Source organism: Pelodiscus sinensis, chromosome 15, assembly GCF_052426305.1.
Source record: "Pelodiscus sinensis isolate ZL-2025 chromosome 15, ASM5242630v1, whole genome shotgun sequence".
NCBI classification, from domain to species: Eukaryota; Metazoa; Chordata; order Testudines; family Trionychidae; genus Pelodiscus; species Pelodiscus sinensis.
The window spans coordinates 6,947,085-6,967,939 of NC_143066.1; the positions used below are offsets into that span (position 1 = coordinate 6,947,085).

At 41.8% G+C, this 20,855-nt stretch overlaps 1 protein-coding gene across 10 annotated transcripts in view; it reads left to right on the forward strand.

Moving 5' to 3' along the window:
• The window catches only part of KATNIP (katanin interacting protein), a 126,801-nt gene that overhangs the window by 82,062 nt on the left and 23,884 nt on the right, over positions 1 to 20,855 (forward strand). For 9 of the 10 annotated variants that reach the window (XM_075899173.2, XM_075899176.2, XM_075899177.2 and 6 more), the window contains 5 exons: positions 2,501 to 2,678; positions 5,917 to 6,082; positions 13,092 to 13,249; positions 13,688 to 13,752; positions 17,512 to 17,622. In XM_075899173.2, the coding sequence (XP_075755288.1) occupies positions 2,501 to 2,678; positions 5,917 to 6,082; positions 13,092 to 13,249; positions 13,688 to 13,752; positions 17,512 to 17,622 (678 nt within the window). Of the gene's footprint in view, positions 1 to 2,500; positions 2,679 to 5,916; positions 6,083 to 13,091; positions 13,250 to 13,687; positions 13,753 to 17,511; positions 17,623 to 20,855 lie in introns of those variants that run through there. The other variant, XR_012896094.1, reaches the window with a different exon arrangement.

Below are 20,855 nucleotides of genomic sequence, written 5' to 3' on the forward strand. Positions count from 1 at the left end.
AGGGTTCGAACTGTACAAGATACTGGGAACAGCAGCAACTCCTGCCAGTTGTAGCCCTTCCCCACCATACAGTGATCATTCCCTTCACAGAGGCAGTTCTGTACACAGAGAACAGCTCTCTTGAGCATTCTTGCCCTGGTAACTTTCAGCCTGGCCACTTAACATCAGAGAGCCCTCAGACGAGAAGAACCAGAGGCCAAGTGTATTCTTCCTTGTGATTTTAAGCCCCTCTCCCCGTTGGATTGTTTTCCACTACACTTTTGCTCTTTTTAGTGTTTGCCTCACAATTGTTTTAATTAAAGATTTCTTTCTAGTTGTAGCTAATAGATTGCAGTTGAGTGTATTAATAATACAATTTGCTGTTTCATTACTGCTTCTGTGAAAGCTTTATTTTGGTTTGTTACAGAACCGATTATGGTTTCATAATAAAAATCATTAAAATTCATACATAGTGAGTCATCAAGTCATTTAACATTGAAAATTCTTAAACCTGAAATAATTCACAGCACAAGCTGAAGCCCGGAAACTCAAAATAACAGCAGTAGGCGTCTCTGATAATAGTGCCTCAGCTGTCTCCATTTTCTGTAGGTGCCTGCTCACACCGCTGAGTGAATCTCTGCACTTCTGCCTCCCACACGTCGTTAAAGCTTTCTCCCTTGCTCTTAGAAATATTGTGCAAAATCCAACGTGCTGCTATAATTGTTGGCTCTTTTTTGCTGCTGGGCCCAACCTTTTCCACAAGCAGTACCACTTCCCTTTCCAATGGCCAGTTTCATAGCCCACTGCCATTCCGCAATTAGCGGGATGATAGTTGAGATGTTCCCTCTGTCAAAGCAGCCTGTGAATAGCTTCATTAATCATTGAAGCAGAGGATAAGCCAGGTCTCCCAGAATAACTGGAACAAACTCCTTACCATTAATGTCCATAGGGATTCTGACTGCAAAGGTAAAAAGAGCTAAGTGGACCCTTCCAGAACACCCAACATTTATGTCTGTAAACCAGCTATGGATGGTCAACCAGCCCTTGGAGTACAATGGAGAAATTACCATTTCTTTCCATTTATAAACTCTGTGTTTGTCTGTGTGTATGTGCATTCGCTGCATAATAGGCACCTGAGTCCATCAGTTGCCCCAATTCCATTTGGGAATCCCAAATGTGCAAAACCATTAATGACTCCCTGATCATTACCTTGCTTTGAAACCCAGTGCATCTTTTCCATGGCAACACATACCTGGATACAGTGGCCCCAATCATCAATCTTTGCATGTCAAACTGATTGGGTAGGGATCATTAGCATGTGGGGATTGCCAGCTTCCAGGTGTCCCATGTTTCTACAGGCATGGGGCACCATGTGTTGTTATGCTCTCACTGCAGCTTTTTCAGTACAGATCTCAAAAAAGATTGCCTTCTCCCTCTTGAAATCCTCAGTAGTGTTGGAGAATCCACCACAAAACTTGGTAAATTTTAATACTCTCACTGTGAGACATGTACGCCTTGTTTCCAGTCCCGAATTGGTCCAGCTTCAACTTCCAGCCATGTATCACTAGACCTTTCTCTGCTAGATTGAAGAGCCTATTAAATGTTTGTTCCATGCATAGGTTCTTATGGACTATAATCAAGTCACGTTCTCTGTCTTAAGCTAAATAAAGTTTGAATCTAGCACTATAAGCCATTTTTTCTAATCCTCTGCTCATTCTCATGGCTCTTTTCGGAACTCTCTCCAATTTATCAATATCCTTCTTGAATTGTGGGGGTCAAAACTGGATGCAGAATTCCAGCAGAGAGCACCCGTGCCAAATACAGAGGTAAAAGAATCTCACTGCTCCTTTTGAGATTCCCCTGTTTATGCATCCGAGGATGTCATTAGTTCCATTGGCCACAGCTTCCCAATGTTCAGCTGATTATCCACACCCCACCCCCAAATCTTTTTCAAATTTGTAATCAGTATGTTGTGTGGTATCAAATCAAACACCTTACGGAAGCCTACGTCTATTACATCAATATTATTGCCTTTATCAACCAAACTTGTAGTATCATCAAAAAAGATATCCCTAAGATATCACCAGAACTCCTGCAGCAGGGGTCAAAATCATAGGACTCTGCATAAAACCATGACATTTGGCAACACTAGAGAATTCAGCCAGAAAGATGCTCTTAGCAGCATTTTGAATGGACTTGATGGGGTGAGTTTGCAGGCATTGAGTTCTCATTTGCTTGTCCTCTCCCAAATATTTTGAAACTCCTGCATCTTTGTGGCTAACAGGCTACTCTGAATTCCTTAGATTTCCCGCTATCTCCAGTTACTGTTAGCAGATCCTTGAACTTGCATACTGGCATTTTACACTTGGAAAAAAAAATGAAAAAAGAAATGTGCTTCTTGTTGCACGCTGATTATGGAGGTTTGGATTGATAAACTGATTTGCTGGGATGTGCTTTCGGATAATTTCTTTTGGTACCTCCTGCTACTGACTGATAAATATGTGTATGTTCTTGTCTTTAGGCCTGCAACTAAATTTCACGTTTTCCTGGGGAGACTCACATTACCTTGGACTCACTGGACTTGAAGTAGTAGGGAAGGATGGTCAGGCTTTACCAATTACTGTGGATCAGATTTCTGCTTCACCACAAGATTTAAATGACCTTGCAGAGTACACGGGAGATTCCAGGACATTAGACAAGTAAGTAGCGAAACAACTGAAAACTCTTAAGTCTCTCCAGCAATGTTTTGTCCTATGTTTGCTGTTTTAGTACCACTCCTCTCAATATGGGCGCCGCCACTTCCGCAGACCCCTTAGTGGGGGTGGAGAGGGCGGGGCTTCAAGTGGAAGAGGCAGGGCCAGGGCAGCTAGCCCTCCATGCCATCCAGAGAGCGGTATGTCCTGCCCCCAGCCCTCAGAGCTGCCCAGAGCATGCAGCATGGCGGTCAGGCAGCAATTTAAAGACCCTGGGGCAGTAGTAATGGCTGGGATTGCCGGGCCCTGGAGCAACTGCCTCCTTTACCCCCCCATACCTCCCATTGGCAGGCCTGCTTTGCAATATTCACATTAGTCTGAGATTTGAAAGATAATGAATGAGAACTTACTATAAATATATATAGTTTACATTTATAAAATGGTGGACTTGTTTAACCCTTACTAGGTAATAATAATAATGTAAAACTTGCAGCTGTGCCATCATTAGCTAAGAACTCTGTCAGATTCCACAAGCTAAGCAGGATGGGCTGTCAGAACACGGATGACATGCTTGTACAGAAGAGATGTTTGTGATTCAGTAGATGATATTCTTATGCTTGGCTTGCAACTTCCACCTTTGTTACCCTTAGGGGAGCTGAAGCAAAGGTGGACAATGACTGTGAAGTTTATTAGTGCAGACAAAACCACCCAGATCTTGCTGAGTAATCATGCCATATTTAAGTAGTTAATTTTCAAAGTAAAACTGCACTTGTAAAACTGGGACAAGCCCTTCCTCTTATATGAAGTGCCCTAGAGAAAGCTATAGTCAAAATTGCACGTTACTTTTTAATTTAACCTATAATTTCCAAATCTTACACCTAATGGATTTTACTGTACAATTTTGCATACCAGATCTCAGCCCAAGGATTAATCATTTTTGGAAAGTATGAGCAAAAATAGGTTCTTGCAGCACCCCCTTCCCTTAATATAGAGGTAAACATTGGAACTATGGAAATAGTCTTCATTATGGAGAAACATCTTTCAGTTTTCCAGTGAAAATAGGTTCTGTGCTGAGTTATGTCCATATGAAATCCATATGTCACACACAAACAAGTCATTTCTGAGAGCTCCACTCATTCAGTATGCATTGGCTCATGCATTTAAAAAATGTTACATGCCTAGAAAGTAAAGTTTTCTGTAAAATTAATTGGATTCTTGGGGCAAGGTCACATTTTCATCATATGCATAAACAGCACCTACCATACTGAGTGGCCATCTAGGTGTAGCTGCGTTACAAATAGCAAGAGCTTGCATGCATAGGGCATAAAATATTTAACAGTGCAAGGAGCATGTTTAAGGAGGCAAGAGAACACTGGAGTTCTTGCCTCATAGAATAAAATATGTGGTAGCTTATGCAAGTCCTTGTTTCCTTAAGTAATTTTTTTTTAATAAGCCTCAGAGAGTCTCCTAAAATAACTTGTGAAAGAAAATGTTACACTTGCACAATTAAGCATTCAGAAGTCAGGCAGAAACCGTTCGGTAGCAAATGAAAAAAATTATTACAAAAAGTAATATCATTACAAACAATTAATTTCACTTGTTTGGAATGTTTGGAATAAGTACTCGGTGTAATGTTGCTTTACTTCAGCCTTAAAAAATACTTAACATTAAATCTGTCACAGCTTTTCCTTCACTGAGTATCCCTCAACATATACACTGCAGAGGTTCTCGGAAATCATACTATGCAATCATTTAATTAAAGCCTATATAATGGTGCATACACACCTGGGCTGAGTTAAGACTACATAGACAACATAAACTTTGTCATTTCCTGATTTTTGAATGGCTCACTTTTGCAATCATAACATTTGAATGTATTTTGGTAATGAATGCATTAATTTTATTTACTTAAAAAGTCACTACTTAAGTGTGCCTCACATTTTAGAGTCGTTGGCATTAGGCAAAAGCCAGATGTGAAGTAAACTGATGTGATCGTTGAAAGTTCTGCACATTAAAAATTATTGTGGTGAAACCTCATTCTGTTTTTTAGATTACATGTCAGCTCTAACCCAAGGTAATTACAATTGCTGTCCATTCATTGTCTAAAAAAGGAAGATAGATATCATCTAGCTTAAGGGCCTAGCCTACTAATCAGGATTAAAATATATTCACCAAATACCGAGCTGAGAACCACATTCATTTACTTCATCCCTTGTTTTATTTTTCCAATAATTCATTATCTTTTCCTGAGCTGCTTCAGAGTCTATTTATACAGCAGTCTGATGATGGAACAGCAGCACATGCAGGTGCAGCCTTGATGGAGCTAGCTCACTAGAAATAGCATTGAAGTCATGGCAGCTCCGGGCTAGCCACTTGAGTATGTATTCAGGGTACAGTAGGCTCATGTTCAAGTAGCTAGGCTGTGCTACCGCTCATGCTGCCACAGCTGCACTACAATTTTTAGCAAGGTGAAACCTAGCATGGGGATGCCTACGCCTACTGCAATCACACCCCACAACTGCTCAGTCGTTCCTCTTTTCCTATTACCCTTTTCCTGTTTCTCCTTTTACCCTCTTATATTCAGTTACCTATAGTTCTCTAGCTTGTTCTATATATATATATATATATATATATATATATATATATATATATATATATATAAAAGCTTCTTAAGCTTTAGCAACCCATGGACCCGCATTTTGATTTCAAAATTTTTCATGGACTCACAAGCTAGCTTCTAGTTTTCCTCAGGGGTACTCATCTCCCACTCATCCCCAAGCCCAGCCCCATATTCCACCTCTTTCCCCCAAAATCCCACCCCATCTCTTCCTGCTCCCTGCCCCTCCTCTTCCATGCCTCTTTTGAACCCCTCCCCTGAGCACACTCCTTATCCCTCCTTCCCCTTCCTTCCAGCACCTCCTGCACACCTCTGAACAGCTGTTTTGCAACATGCAGTGGTCACTTGCAGGAAAGGGGGAGTTGATCTATAGGGCCAGCAGCCCCGATATGATTCGCTGACCCCAGTTTGAGAACTGCTGGTATAGAGGGCTTTTTGAACTTTCAGACAAAAATGTAATACAAATCTACTGTCTTGAGGCTGAAACAACTTAAACTCAGACTAGAAATCAGGCAAATGTTTTCCTGGGATCAATTTTGTATCCCTTCTGTGTACTGTTTTCTCTTGCTATTTCCCCTTGCTTAATAATTTCCAATCCTTCACTAAAGAATGTTTCTGTGTTTGTAGGTTAATAGATGGGACTAACATCACTGTTGAAGATAACCATATGTGGCTTATTCCTTTCACTTATGGGGAAGATCACATGGTCACAATCCATTTTGATAAAGCTGAAAATATTGCAGGGCTTCGCTTTTGGAACTATAATAAATCTCCAGAGGATACCTATAGAGGGGTGAGTGAAAGAAGTGGCACTGCTGCAGAAGTGTTTAACCACCCATTAGAAAATTTGTGCTTTGATATATGAATGTAGCTGATTTAATGGAATAGCATAAATCTTTCTAAATTATCTGACCCTGAGGTTTCTGGCAAGCTTAATGGATTGCTGTCTTGCTTCCCAAACAGCAAATACAGAAAAAGAGTGAGCGATAGTTCTAAGAAAGTGACAGGGCCTGATTCTTCTTCGAGACGCACAGTAACTGAAAATAGTCCTGAAAATAATAAACTGATGGGACTAAATACTAGGAAAGGACACAGCATGGACACCTCACATATGGCATTAGCTCCTAACGTGTTGAGGTTCTAGAATGTGAGACATTCTTTCATAGACAATCTAATTATGAAAAATACTGATAGCAATTTGTGGGGCCTAGGCTTCCATGTTTCTCTTTCCTAGAGGTAATTATTTTATCGCTATAAAAAATGCCAGCCGAAATTGCTTTCTGAAAGATGCCTCAGTTTTTGTGGGAGTTCATTACATTTAAAACTTCACACCCATGTATGTCAAACAGGCTTTACATTTCCATCTTCTCTGTAGGGATAGATAATCATAGAAGCATAGAATACTAGGACTAGAAGGGACCTCGAGAGGTCATCGAGTCCAGTCCCCTGCCCTCATGGCAGGACCAAATACTGTCTAGACCATCCCTGATAGACATTTATCTAACCTACTTTTAAATATCTCCAGAGATAGGGATTCCACAACCCCCCTGGGCAATTTATTCCAGTGTTTGACTACCCTGACAGTTAGGAACTTTTTCCTAATGTCCAACCTAAACCTCCCTTGTTGCAGTTTAAGCCCATTGCTTCTTGTTCTATCCTCAGAGGCCAACATGAACAAGTTTTCTCCCTCCTCCTTATGACACCCTTTTAGATATCTGAAAATTGCTATCATGTCCCCCCTCAATCTTCTCTTTTCTAAACTAAACAAACCCAATTCTTTCAGCCTTCCCTCATAGGTCATGTTCAAGGATTGTGAACCTTTAATCATTCTCGTTGCTCTTCTCTGGACCCTCTCCAATTTTTCCACATCTTTCTTGAAATGCGGTGCCCAGAACTGGACACAATACTCCAATTGAGGCCTAACCAGTGCAGAGTAGAGCGGAAGAATGACTTCCCGTGTCTTGCTCACAACACACCTGTTAATGCATCCCAGAATCATGTTTGCTTTCTTTGCAACAGCATCACACTGCTGACTCATATTTAACTTGTGGTCCTCTATAACCCCTAGATCCCTTTCTGCCATACTCCTTCCCAGACTGTCGCTTCCCATTCTGTATGTGTGAAACTGATTGTTCCTTCCTAAGTGGAGCACTTTGCATTTGTCTTTATTAAACTTCATCCTATTTATCTCAGACCATTTCTCCAATTTGTCCAGGTCATTTTGAACTATGACCCTATCCTCCAGATTAGTCGCAACCCCTCCCAGCTTAGTATCATCTGTAAACTTAATAAGCGTACTTTCTATGCCAATATCTAAATCATTGATGAAGATATTGTACAGAGCCAGTCCCAAAACAGACCCCTGCGGAACCCCACTTGTTATGCCTTTCCAGCAGGATTGTGAACCATTAATAACTACTCTCTGAGTACGGATATCCAGCCAGTTATGCACCCACCTTATAGTAGCCCCATCTAAGTTGTATTTACCTAGTTTATTGATAAGAATATCATGCGAGACCGTATCAAACACCTTACTAAAGTCTAGGTATACCACATCCACCGCTTCTCCCTTATCCATAAGACTCGTTATCCTATTAAAGAAAGCTATTAGATTGGTTTGACATGATTTGTTCTTTACAAATCCATGCTGGCTGTTCCCTATCACCTTGCCACCTTCCAAGTGTTTACAGATGATTTCCTTAATTACTTGCTCCATTATCTTCCCTGGCACAGAAGGTAAACTAACTGGTCTGTAGTTTCCTGGGTTGTTCTTATTTCCCTTTTTATAGATGGGCACTATATTTGCCCTTTTCCAGTCCTCTGGAATCTCTCCTTTCTCCCATGATTTTCCAAAGATGCTAGCTAGAGGCTCAGATACCTCCTCTATCAGCTCCTTGAGTATTCTAGGATGCATTTCATCAGGTCCTGGTGACTTGCAGGCATCTAACTTTTCTAGGTGATTTTTAACTTGTTCTTTTTTTATTTTACCTTCTAAAATTATCCCCTTTTCCACTAGCATTCACTATGTTAGGCATTCCTACAGACTTCTCGGTAAAGACCGAAACAAAGAAGTCATTGAGCATCTCTGCCATTTCCAAGTTTCCTGTTACTGTTTCTCCCTCCTCACTGACCAGTGGGCCTACCCTCTCCTTGGTCTTCCTCTTGCTTCTAATGTATTTATAAAACATCTTCTTGTTTCCCTTTATTCCCGTAGCTAGTTTGAGCTCATTCTGTGCCTTTGCCTTTCTAATCTTGTCCCTGCATTCCTGTGCTGTTTGCCTATATTCATCCTTTGTAATTTGTCCTACTTTCTATTTTTATATGACTCCTTTTTTATTTTTAGATCATTCGAGATCTCATGGTTAAGCCAAGGCGGTCTTTTGCCATATTTTCTATCTTTCCGACACAGTGGAATAGCTTGCTTTGGGGCCCTTAACAATGTCCCTTTGAAAAACTGCCAACTCTCCTCAGTCATTTTTCCTCTCAGTCTCGATTCCCATGGGAATGTATATAATCTATGCTTAGGGCAGTGGACATAAACCCTATGAAGTCATTTTAGTTAATTCTAAAAACAGAGAGCTGATACAAAATTATTTGGATTTGCAGGGACCTCTAATGGAGCATCCAGCCTATTCCTTACATGTAATAGCTGAGAAGGTAGTCAGCCTCACATTCATGATATGCACAAATCTTGTTATCCCAAATTAAGTTTCCAGACACACTGGCTTAGTTAAAACAATAAAACAAGTTTATTAACTACAGAAATAAAGCTTTTAAGTGATTATAAGTATTGAGGCATAAAAATCATAATTGATTGCAAAGAAATAAAAGGTAAAATGCAAACTAACACCTACCTTAATACACTAACTGAATTCAAAACAAAATGTCTCTTTCATCATATGTTTTTTGCAATCTTATTGGCTGGATGCCTTTCAGCCAGGACACTTCCCATAGTCCAATGCTCTTTTTCCTCTCCTTCAGACATTGTGGTTGTTACGAACAGAAAGGGAGTGACAGAAATTATTTTTTTCTCATTTTTATATATTTTCCTCCTAGAATCATTTCTAGCTGGGGCTTAGGCAATTGAAAGTCTGCAGAATGGGGTCTACTAGCTGTTCCATTGCCAAGATATAAATTTCTTGCTCACATTCTTCTTCTGGCCAAGAAAGGCCATGTAATCAGGTGATAGTCCATGTGATTATGTTGGCTGAGGTGCTGACTAGCCTTTTGTCTTTGGGGTCCTGATTTGAAGCTCTTTCCCCAGATTTGGAATGTTTTTATACAACAGAACTTTATACCTTTGCATACAATGTTGCCACACATAATTTACCAGGAGAGTAATGTGCAGCAGATTGACTTTTCAAATGATACCTCACAAGGCGAACTTTGTATAAAATATATCATCATCTTGTAAAAGTAGTGAACATGAGAGTACAGACTGTCACAACATCTTGTCCAAACTATGGCAACAGTCCAGAGTACTTGGAGGGCTCCCTAATATGCCAGCCTTTCCAAGGAAGACTTTATGAAGAAATACACCACCAAACCAATGATTTAGCTAAGATACATCAATGATATTTTCATCGTCTGGACAGATGACCTAAATTCCCTCATAGATTCCCATCACAACTTCAGCAGACTCTCTGGAACACTGCCGCACAGCATCAACTTCCTGGACATGATGATTAGCTTCAGCATTGGAACCATACAAATGGTTAGGTACAAGAAACCCATGAGTCACCACACGTACCTCCACAGATCCAATACCCTAGACACACCAAAAATGTGTTATCTACAGCCAGGCATTTCCAGCAGCACTGAAGTCACAGGCTCCCTTCAGAGGTCCCCATTTCATTAAAAACTCTGTTGTCAGATTTCTCAACCATCAAATGTCCAGTGTCAGACATAATGATCAGAGTGCATGAAATATAACCCCGAAATGGAAAACCTCTTTTTCTTACGTCACATTCACTTGAATTGGCATGTTAAAACTTGCCGAAGGATGTTTGCTCACTTTGTGAATTAAATAAACCTTTTTTTAATAATTTTTGGAAAATCAAGACTTCTATTGTGCAGCAATCAGGGGACTCTGTGAGGGTCAAAGCAGAGAATGAGCCACAGACCATCCCATTCCCAGCCCAGATTTCTAGCATCGGAAGCGCAGGAGTAACTGTTATTCTTTCTTTGGAGTAGCCTCTAGAGGGAGTAGTGACATGTACTGGTTACCCATGCGTGCTGGGCAGCTGTAGAATACTAGGTTCTGGTTACAGCACAGAGATAGAGTGATCAACAGGATAACTATTCATATTGTTTTGGCAGCATAGTTGAAACTAAAGTCTGACAAATTACTGAATTGGATTTCGTTCCCAGGTGTGCTAGAAATTATCCCAAGCAACTGCTTTGCTACTTAATTTGTAAAATGAGATGTCTGATCTGTGATTGCCTCCTCAGAGAGGTGTTTGAGGTTGGGCTCAGTAATGAGGGCTGTAAAATGCACACAAATAATATAAGCAGCAGTGAGTAAAATAGGAGAGATTTCAGCTCAAGATCCCTTGGCTTTCCAGTGCCCTTTCCTTTAGGGCAGTGGTTCTCAAACTGTGGGTCAGGACTCCAAAGTGGATCATGACCCTATTAAAATGGGGTCTACAGGGCTGGTGTTAGCATTGTAGTGGCATGGCGCTGAAGCCTAAGCCCCAGTCAGCCTTGAGTAGCAGAGCTCAGGTTACAGGCCCTGCAGCTTGGGATGAAGCCCTTTGGCCTTGGTTCCCTCATCTGGAACAGTGGGGCTCAGGTTTTGGCAGTGTCCCATCACTTCCTTCCTTCCTGTTTAGGTTTTGTGTTGTCACTCTTAACCAGCCTCAGCTCCTTTAAAGTAAAATTTTAATTGATGGAATTTTACTCGGAATTAAAATTGGTATATTGAAGGGTAAGCCCTCAATGTGAGCACTCTCATTGTTCCTGGGAATTTTTATCCCAGCGACATTTTGATTTACAGTCCTTGTGTCAGTAGTGAGGTATATTTATTTTATGTAGGACTATTAATTACAGTTAACTCAAGTGATCAACTCAAAACAATTGAAACACAGAATACAACATGTACAGTGCTCACTTTCTATTATTTTTATTTTAAATATTTGCACTCTAAAAAGGTAATCGAAAAGTAGTATTTTTCAGTTGACTTCATATAAGTACTGGGGTGCAATCTCTTTATTGTGAAAGTTCAACTTTCAAATTAGAATTTTTTGTGTGACATAACTGTGTTCAAAACCAAAGCAGCGTGAAACTTTAGCGCCTACATGCCCATTCTGTTCTACTTGTTCAGCCAATCGCAAAGACAAAAAAGTTTGTTAACATTTACAGGCACTAATGCTGCTCACTTCTTACTTACAGTGTCACTTAAAAGTGAGAACAGGTATTTGCATGGCACTTTTGTAACCAGTGTTTCAGAGTATTTATGTGCCAGATATGCTAAACATTCGTATGCCCCTTCATGCTTTGACCACTGTTCCAGATAACATGCTTCCATGCTGATGATGCTTGCTAAAAAAATGTATTCATTAAATTTTTGACTGAACTCCTTGGTGGAGAATTGTATGTCTCCTGTTCTGTTTTACCTACATTCTGCCATATATTTCATGTGATAGCAGACTCAGATGATGACTATTTTAAGAACACTTTCACAGCAGTTTTGACAAAACACAAAGAAAGTACCAAGGTGAGATTTCTAAAGACAGCTACAACACTCAACCCAAAGTTTAAGAATCTGAAGTGCCATTCAAAATCTGAGAGGGATGAGGTGTGGAACTTGCTGTCAGAAGTCTTAAAAGAGCAGCACTCCAATGTAGAAAATACAGAGCCCAAAACATCAAAAAAGAAAATCAACCTTCTGTGGGTGATTATTTGACTCAGATGATGAAAGTGAACATGTGTCAGTCTATAGTAGTCTGGATCATTATTGAGCAGCAGACTTGCTGACAGGGAGGGCAAAGGGGGAAATTGCTCTGGGGTCCACCAATTCTACTGTGGCAGTGGCAGCACCTGGAACCCTGGGCCCTTTAAATTGCCCGTGGAGCACCAGGTGGCATGCTCCAGGCAGCTCAAAGGACTGGGAGAGAGGGGTGTGCCACTTTCTGGGTGTCACTGCGGGCTGGGGGGGAGGGGCTGGCTCAGTGTCCAGCCCTTCCCTTCTGGGAGTATGGAGCTGGGGACACACACCCCTTGCCAAGGGGCCTGGTTTGGCTGTCGGATCCCCTGTCGAGCAGAACTCATCATTAACATGGACACACGTCCTCTGAAATGGTGGCCAAAATATGAAGGGACATGCAAATGTTTAGCATATCTAGCACATAAATACCTAAAGTATTTGTATGCGGTACTTGTACTTGTGTGAGGTCAATTGAAAAATTCTATTTCTTTTGTTTTCCTTTTCCTTTTGTACAGTGCAAATATTTGTAATAAAAATAATAACAGAAAGTGAGCACTGTACACTTTGTATTCTGTGTTGTAATTGAAATTGTAGAAAACATCCAGAATATTTAAATAAAGGGTATTCTATTATTGTTTAACAATGAGATTAAAACTGTTATATTGTGATTCATCATGATTCATTTTTAATTGTTTGGCAGTCCTAATTTTATGCCTTAGTTTTTGTAAGAAATTAGATTCCACTGAATTTGTCAAAAAGGAGATGAAATAAGAACAATGTAACAAAGGTATCTTTCATAATTAAGTTTTTTCAGTGAGTGAAATTAACATATTTGTATTAGTAGCCGTGTTTTAAAATAAGGTGTTTCTGTCCCTAGGCGAAGGTTGTGCACGTCTTACTGGATGGGCATTGCATCTCCCCACCAGAGGGCTTTCTTGTCCGCAAAGGACCAGGCAACTGTCACTTTGATTTTGCTCAAGAAATTCTCTTTATTGACTATTTGAAGCCTCAACAGATTATCAGACCATATGGGAGGTAAAGTAGAATGTTCTTACTGTCTAAACTTAGTATTCTCTTACCTTGTAGTCTGTTTGGATGGAAGCACATAGCTAAAAATATCAGGTACTTTGGACATACTTTTAAAAAATTACATGTACTTAAATGCGTACTCAATTGTGTGCCTAATTTTCACATGCGCTTACCAAGACTGTACGCACCGCTGGCCAATTAGATGCACAATGGGCAGTTAGCATGAAGAAATAAGTATGTGTGTGCAAATTAAATGTGGAATTGTGCACTCAGCTGTGGAAATCAGGCCCCCTTCTTCTTGTAGTTTCTCAGGATTCCTATGTGGAAAGCAGTTGGATAAATTCTCCAAATTTGCAAGTTTGTTTTTGCTTATTTCTGTTGGAGAGTTTCTGTTCTTTACTAACAATGTCAGGATTTTGTAATTTTTCTTGTGTATTTTGGCAGAACTGATTCAAAGGGAATGGAACAAGCCAGTATGGACTATGAAGCACCATTGATGCCGTGTGGTTGTATCCTTCCCTGTCATAAGGGCTGTCTCAATGCTTATGCAGAATATGCATTTTTGTAGGGCACCTGAAAATTTTAGGGCACCACCAGAACAGCAAGTAAGAGTGGGTTGGCTCTCGCATGTGCATGCGCCAGACCACTCTTACCTGCGGTCCCGGTGGTGCCCCATGTTATGGCAATGTGCGCATGCAAATGCTGAGGTGGGAGTCGATTATCTGGTTACTGCCTCTGGTTCCTTCTGGATGGAGGCTGCCTTACTCTCCCAGGTAAGGTGCCATGAGGAAGGGACGAGAGCATGAGAGGCTCAGGGCTGGGGGAGGGAACAAGTCAGGTGGGGAGGCTGTGCAGGGACGGGGTTCATAGGGCCCATAAGTTCTCAGGATGGCCCTGCTTATCATTTTCAAATTTGTATTATTACATATATTATTGTGGGATTGTTTTATTATTGGTATTGCAGTTCTTTTCTTTTTGGTCTCCTGAGTCCCTGCTCTTTTACTCCCCAGCATTTTCAGAGTCCTCTCTCTGGTTCATTTTACTTTGAGGTACCTAAAGTATGGGAGAGATATCATTCAAATCTAAGGTAATATAAATTGCATATACAATAAAGCATAGATATGTAACCCCAGTTTCAAACTCACCCCTGTTTCCACCTCTAATTCAGGATCCATTCTAGAAACTGCCTCTTGTTTTTATAATCTACCATTCAGAATAAAGCTAGACAAGATTTAAATAGGAAGGACAAAGCTATTGACATGAATGTAGGTCAGGACATAACAATGGTTTGTACTAAACTATGTTAATTGTATATTTTTTAATGAATTTTCCAAAATGGAGAAGGTGGATTGGGAACAGGACATTCAAAAGCAATAAAAGACAATGCTTTTTCACACAAATTCATTGGTCCAGGACACTGAGGCAAAGAAGTTAGTGAGATTCAAAGGATTGGATATTTCCGCAAATATCAAAACTATTCAGTGTTGAAACAGTAAGCACTACAAACAAGGTTTAAAAGGCCATAAATCCACGTGCTTCTCCGGGTTCAAGCCTCTTTCTGTTACTTGATGTGCTGAAATACCATCGAGTCCACCAGAACTCCAAATCTGTCTTACTGGGTATAAAGTTTTAAACATCAAGCTCGTGAAATGTTTGCCCCCCCAGTGAAAGAGAGATAAGCACAGCTATTTGCCTCCCCAAGATAACAGTTATTTTCACTGAGTTTATTAATAAACAAAAGTGGTTTTATTAACTATAAAAGGTAGGATTTGAGTAGCCAGAAGACATAGTAGGCAGAACAATGTAGTTTACTAACAAAATAAAACAAAACATGCAAGACTACAAGCCTCTTTCAAAAAAGCGTCTAGACTACAAGCAGATTTTCTGAAAAAGCGAGCCGTGTAAAATGAGGTTTACTGCAATCGAAAAAACTGCTGCATTCTTTCGATTTACTTTCAAAAGAACACGGCTGCTGTCTGGACGCAGGTGAAGTTTTTCGAAAAAAGGCTACTTTTTTTTGAAAAAAACTCTGTAATCTAGACACACCCTAAGAGAACTTGGTCCAAATCATAATTTCTCACTTTAGTTCTTATTTCAGGTAAATTCCTTCTCAGGCCAGAGATGTCCTTTCTGACCTGGGTCCACCATTTTCCCCTACCCCTGTCGTTTCCATCCTTTTGTTTCCAGGTGTTTTCATGTATCCTCCTGGGGTGGGGAGCAGTCTGTAAAGCCAGATGAAGACAGTCATTGTTTACTTCCCTCACGTTATGTAGAATTTCCACAGGGTGGGAAGCCTTTGATTCTCCCACACGTCCGTGGAAAAGTACCAAATTCAAGATGGATTCCAGCATCAGGTGGCATGGTCACATGTCCTTGTGGAGACTCTGAGCCCCCCCCCCCCCCCCACTGGCTAGTTCATAGGAAAAACAAATTCGTTGACAGATTATTGTCCTTATCAATGAGCCATCAAGTTTCTGATGTACCCTTAACAGCCCTCCCTTAGCATGTCTAGATTAGTAAAACAGGTTTATACTTCATATTTCTAACTTCAAGTACAGGAATGACACGTGCACACAAATAGAATATACACATTCAGCAGACTGTAACTTTTCAAATGATACCTTACAAGAAATATTTTGCATAAAACATTTTCCAGTTTTCATACTCTCATATTCATAAGCATATTTTCATCAAGCATTGGGAAGGACCTGTCACAGTTAGGAGGTGCATATTATCCCATATCTGCATACTGTGAGGTTTCAATACTTACTTTTGTGGTAAGTATCTGGCCCTGGCCACTGTTGAAGATAAAAGATTGGACTTGACAGACCCTAGCCTGATCTAAGGTGGCCATTCCTATTCCCAATTACTATATGAGGCTAGGATTAGCCCAGAACAAGGACTTAAAAGAGGATGCAAGGTCTTTAATCCTCAGTCAGTGCAAACTATTTAATCGAAAGTCCAGTAGCTAGACAAACTCTGGTTGGAAGTAAGACACTGGTTTTTAGCAGCGAAGGTGTTTTAACAACGGAACAACTTAGCAAAGGAAGTAGTGAACTCCACGTCACCTGGAACTCTTTAAATAAAAACCGGATTTTTTTTCTAAATGCCATGATCTTGCTCAGTCAGAACAGGGGCAACTGGGGAAGAGAGGCATAGGGGACCACCAGCCACGTGACACCCCCAATCTCGGGAAGGCCTGGGACAACTCCCCCCCACTCTGGGTCCCGCCTCTCGCTCCCCTGCTCCATGCCCTGACCTTGCCTTTTCCCCAAACTGATACAGCATGGGGGACTACTGGGGCCGGGGGTCTGGCACTGGCAGCAGGAGTCCAGACCCCTGCACTCAGCGGCAAGGGAAGCGGAGCAAGGTGGCTCTACTCTCCCAGTCGCATCACTCCGCTTCCTGTCGGTGAGTGCGGAGGCAATCCCACCCACAGCTGGGGCCGTGTTGCTCTGCTTTCCCTGCCACTGTCAGCGAATACCCCTACTGCAGGTGCCAGGCCCCCTGCTGGTCAACGCCCAGAGACTCTGGCTCCACCGGCAACTGGCAGGCCCCTTGCGCCTCCCATCTACAGCATTGCGGGGGCATGTGCCCCTGATTCAGAAGTTGTTATACTTGACATAGGAATGATCAGGATACATTCCATGGCTTGTATTATGAAAGAGGCCAGACTAGATGACCATAATTGTCCCTTCTGGCATCAGAATCAGTAAATCTATATTCCAAATAATTGTAGCTTACATATAAGTTTCAGCTAGATGGGCTTTATAGTTACCAGAATCCTCTCCTGAATTGCAAATTAGAATTCCTATGCTGTGTATTTGTGCACAGCTTATTTAGTTTCATAGTTAATTGGCTCATCATGTGAGCTGCACCTAGGGAGGGCTGTACTGCTTGAGGAAAAGAATATGTACACCATGTGAATGCAGATTATTAATTAGAGAGAAGACAACGTATGGTAGAAGCAGTCTAAGGCAACAAAGGAATATTTGACCATTATGACAATGAATCAGTGAAAGCAGTAAGAGAATGAAAAAGAATAATGCCGGATTTACCCATTGTATCTAAGGTTGTAGAAAAAAATGTATGATGTGCTAAATGCACGCCCCTGTAATTAAAGACAGTATCATAATGCATGCACACAAGTGGGCAGAGCAAAGTCTGTATATTCATTTCTTCATATCGGAAATGTAATGTTCTCTTATACTTCCTTCTAAAACTGAAAAAGTTGTTGGAATCAAAATTTCCTTAATAACCTCTTTCAGTTATTTTCCAGTTTCAGCTTCTAACGAGCTGGGGTGACCCGTACTATATTGGTTTGAACGGACTAGAGTTGTATAATGAACACGGAGACAAAATCCTGCTCACTGAAAACAGTATCCTTTATCAAACTGAGCTTCTTTTTCTCCCTCATGCACACTCTCCTTTCCTTGGTTGGTCCCTATCCTACTCTGCTGATCTATACCAAAAGTGCCATAGTACCCTCCTGACTACTGTGATTGCTCTTGAGTTTTTGGTGATATTTATTGGCACAATTAAGGTACAATTTCATAATGTTACTGCTTTGACAAGCGGCCTCTTCATATTCATAAGGCTGGTGGAGCCTTTGCATGGCAATTCCCATTAGAGCATTTTCATGGCTCCTTCTGCCCCTCCTCTCGCTGTTCCTGAATGTTCCAAAGGCAAAGGTATAGAAAATAGTGGTGGGCTCCAGCTACCTCAGGTGGACCTGGAATCCCAACAGCTTGAGCTGATCTGGATTTGTTAGAACAGATTCTCCCCAGTGCCTGCTTATTGAGCTACTCGTCTACTCAATTGAGTTAGGTTAGAGCTGTTCATATTAATTCATTATTTTACTTTTAGTTTTAATGTTGTTGTCTCGCGTGCCTTGGCACAGACCCACAGTTCCAAAACACCCCTAAAGGGAAAGAAGTAGGGATTCAAGAGATGAGCTTCTTGAATGGTCAGCAACATTCGGCTTTTACCATAGTTACGTTGGTCTGAGGCAGCCTCTTGGTCTCTTGTGGAAGAGCCTCTCTGGCTGCAGCCAGACACAAGCATACCTCTCACAATTAAGCTCAAATCTCTCGGGTTTCTGAATACTAAGAACATCACCCTTTTCCTTCAGCTTTTAACAGCCCGCTTTGTGGTATCTTTTGCTTTTCTTCCTGCACCCAGAATATTTTTGAACGATGTTCTGGACCATAGACCACCCCGATTTTTCTTATTCTTCAGAGTACTTATCTTCATTTTAATCGCACTGTAGCTGAGGCTTTATCTTGCAGTTTCCTCCAGATCCCATGTTTGTATAGCTGTAGGAAGGCAGCTGTTATTTTCAGCTGACTATTGTACCTCCTTTGGCCAGCCTGTTTTCTTGCTGTGTAGCCTTACTCTGCAGTTTTCCAGCTTATTTTGCTGGGTGGTTCCTTGTACCTTTAGGCCCTCTAGTTCAGTGGCTCTAAACCAGTTGTCACCAACCGGTAGATCGGAATCTACTGGTAGATCTTGGAGCCTCTGACAGGTGATCCTGACCCGTTTGGCCAAGAGGCTATCAAGTGCGGGCACTTCAGCTGCCTCTCCCCCCCCACTGCTGTGCACCTCCTGCCCTTTGCCTTGGAGCTGCCTCTCCCCGCCCCCGGGAGCCTCCTGCTTGCTGTGCAGGGCAGGGGAGGGAGAAGAGGGGCACTGAGGTCAAGTTGCCCCCTCTCCCACCCTGTATACTATTTCCACAGAACAGAGTGAGGGGCACAACAGGACTTGGGAGAGAGTTTGTTGGCTTCCTTTCGAAGTGGTGCAGGGCCAGGGCAGCGGTGAGCCTGCCTTAGCCCCACTGCACCACCACCCAAGAGTCACCTGATGTAAGCAGTGTCCAGTAGGAGCCCACATCATGAAACCCTACCCCAGTCATGACCCCCCCTCCTGCACTCCAAGCCCTTACCCTAGCCTCGAGCACCCCAGCATCCAAACACCCTCCCAGAGCCTGCACCTAGAAATGCCCCCAGCCTCCAACTGCCTGCCCCAAGCTCAGCTCAGAGCCCCTCTCACACTCCAAATCCCTTAATCCAAGACCACAACCCTCTGCCCCAGCCTGGTGAAAGCGAGGAAGTATGGGGGAGGGAGGGAGGATGGAGAGAGCAGGGGGTGGAGCCTCAGAGAAGGGGCACAAAGGAGGCGGGGCAAGGGTATTTGGGCTTGGGTAGATCTCGGAATGCACTTCAATTCAAAAAGTGATCTCATGCTTTCAAAGGTTGGAGACCACTGCTCTAAACCGTTTCATATTACTTTATCCCTTTCAGGAATCTCATTTGTCTTGTGTAGCCCTAAGTTTCACCTCACTTTAAAACTACTTGCTTGCAAAATCAGACATAATCATACAAAAATATCATAGCTCACTATGATTGAAAAATTGCACAGTTCTCATTTTTACCATATAATTATAAAATAAATCAACTAGAATACAAATATTGTGCTTACATTTTAGTGCATAGTATATAGAGAAATATAAACATGTCATTGTATGAAATTTTAAATTGACTGCCTGTGCATTTTATGTAGCTTGCTGTAAAGCTAGGCAAATATCTAGATGAGTTGATGTTCCCACAGGAAGACATCTGTTTATCACCAGAGATAATATATTCGTTTGGTGGAGAACCACTGATCCACTTCTTTATATTTCTCCAAGTCAAACTTTGACCCTTGCTTGACATTAAGCTGGTTCTGGAGTATAGTTAACTTCTTCAACAGCAGTAAACACTGTTTCCAGTTTTCTTTTCGGCTCCGAAATGCGTTAGCCTCTGGTTCCGTTTTATGGATTGCATTAAGAACCTTTCCTGTGAAGTGCATCTCTCAGGAATTTCAGCCCTGTTCTCATCAATACTAACAGCCTTCTCCTCCAGTCCATTATTATATAGGTCTGCTGGGCTACTGATATTATTGCAGCTTCTTCTGTGCACTGGTTCTTAGTGTTCATGTGATGGGATGTCCAGTTTTCCCTCTTGGAAGGATTTTCTGGAGCCCTGAGAGGACAAACAGCTCTCCTATATCAACACAAGCCTCCCACTAATCTACTTCTGGGCTCATCCTCTGAGTGCAGGCTCCCGCCATGCTTTAGTGTTCTGGTCGCATCATCCTTCATAGTTCTGGACAAGTTTTCCCTGAACCCAGCTTCTTCTAGCAGTGTGTGTGGGGTAATAATGCTTCATTGGCCAGGTCTCCAGCTTCTTTTCCCTCTGCGTTACCTGCTTCTCCAAGATATGCTTGATACTTTTGTTCTACTCATGAAATGTACAGCCTATCTCCAACTTACGAACCGGTTACGGACCAAGCAATTGGTCATAACTCAGTTTGTTCGTAAGTCGGACCCCATTGAGTTACACGTGACCGCGCTGTTCGTAAGCGTGGATCGCGTTTGTAACTCGGGGTCCTCCGTTTACGACATTTTTGGTCTTAACTGCGAACGGTCGTAAGTCGACCGTTCGCAACTCGGGGACCGGCTGTATCTCTCTTTCCCTCTTGCACTTTTCCTTCAGCACGTTCCTGCACATCCCTACAGTGGAGTAACAGTTCTTCAAAATGAGCAAGTATACTTTGTCCTTCTAACTTTTGTCCT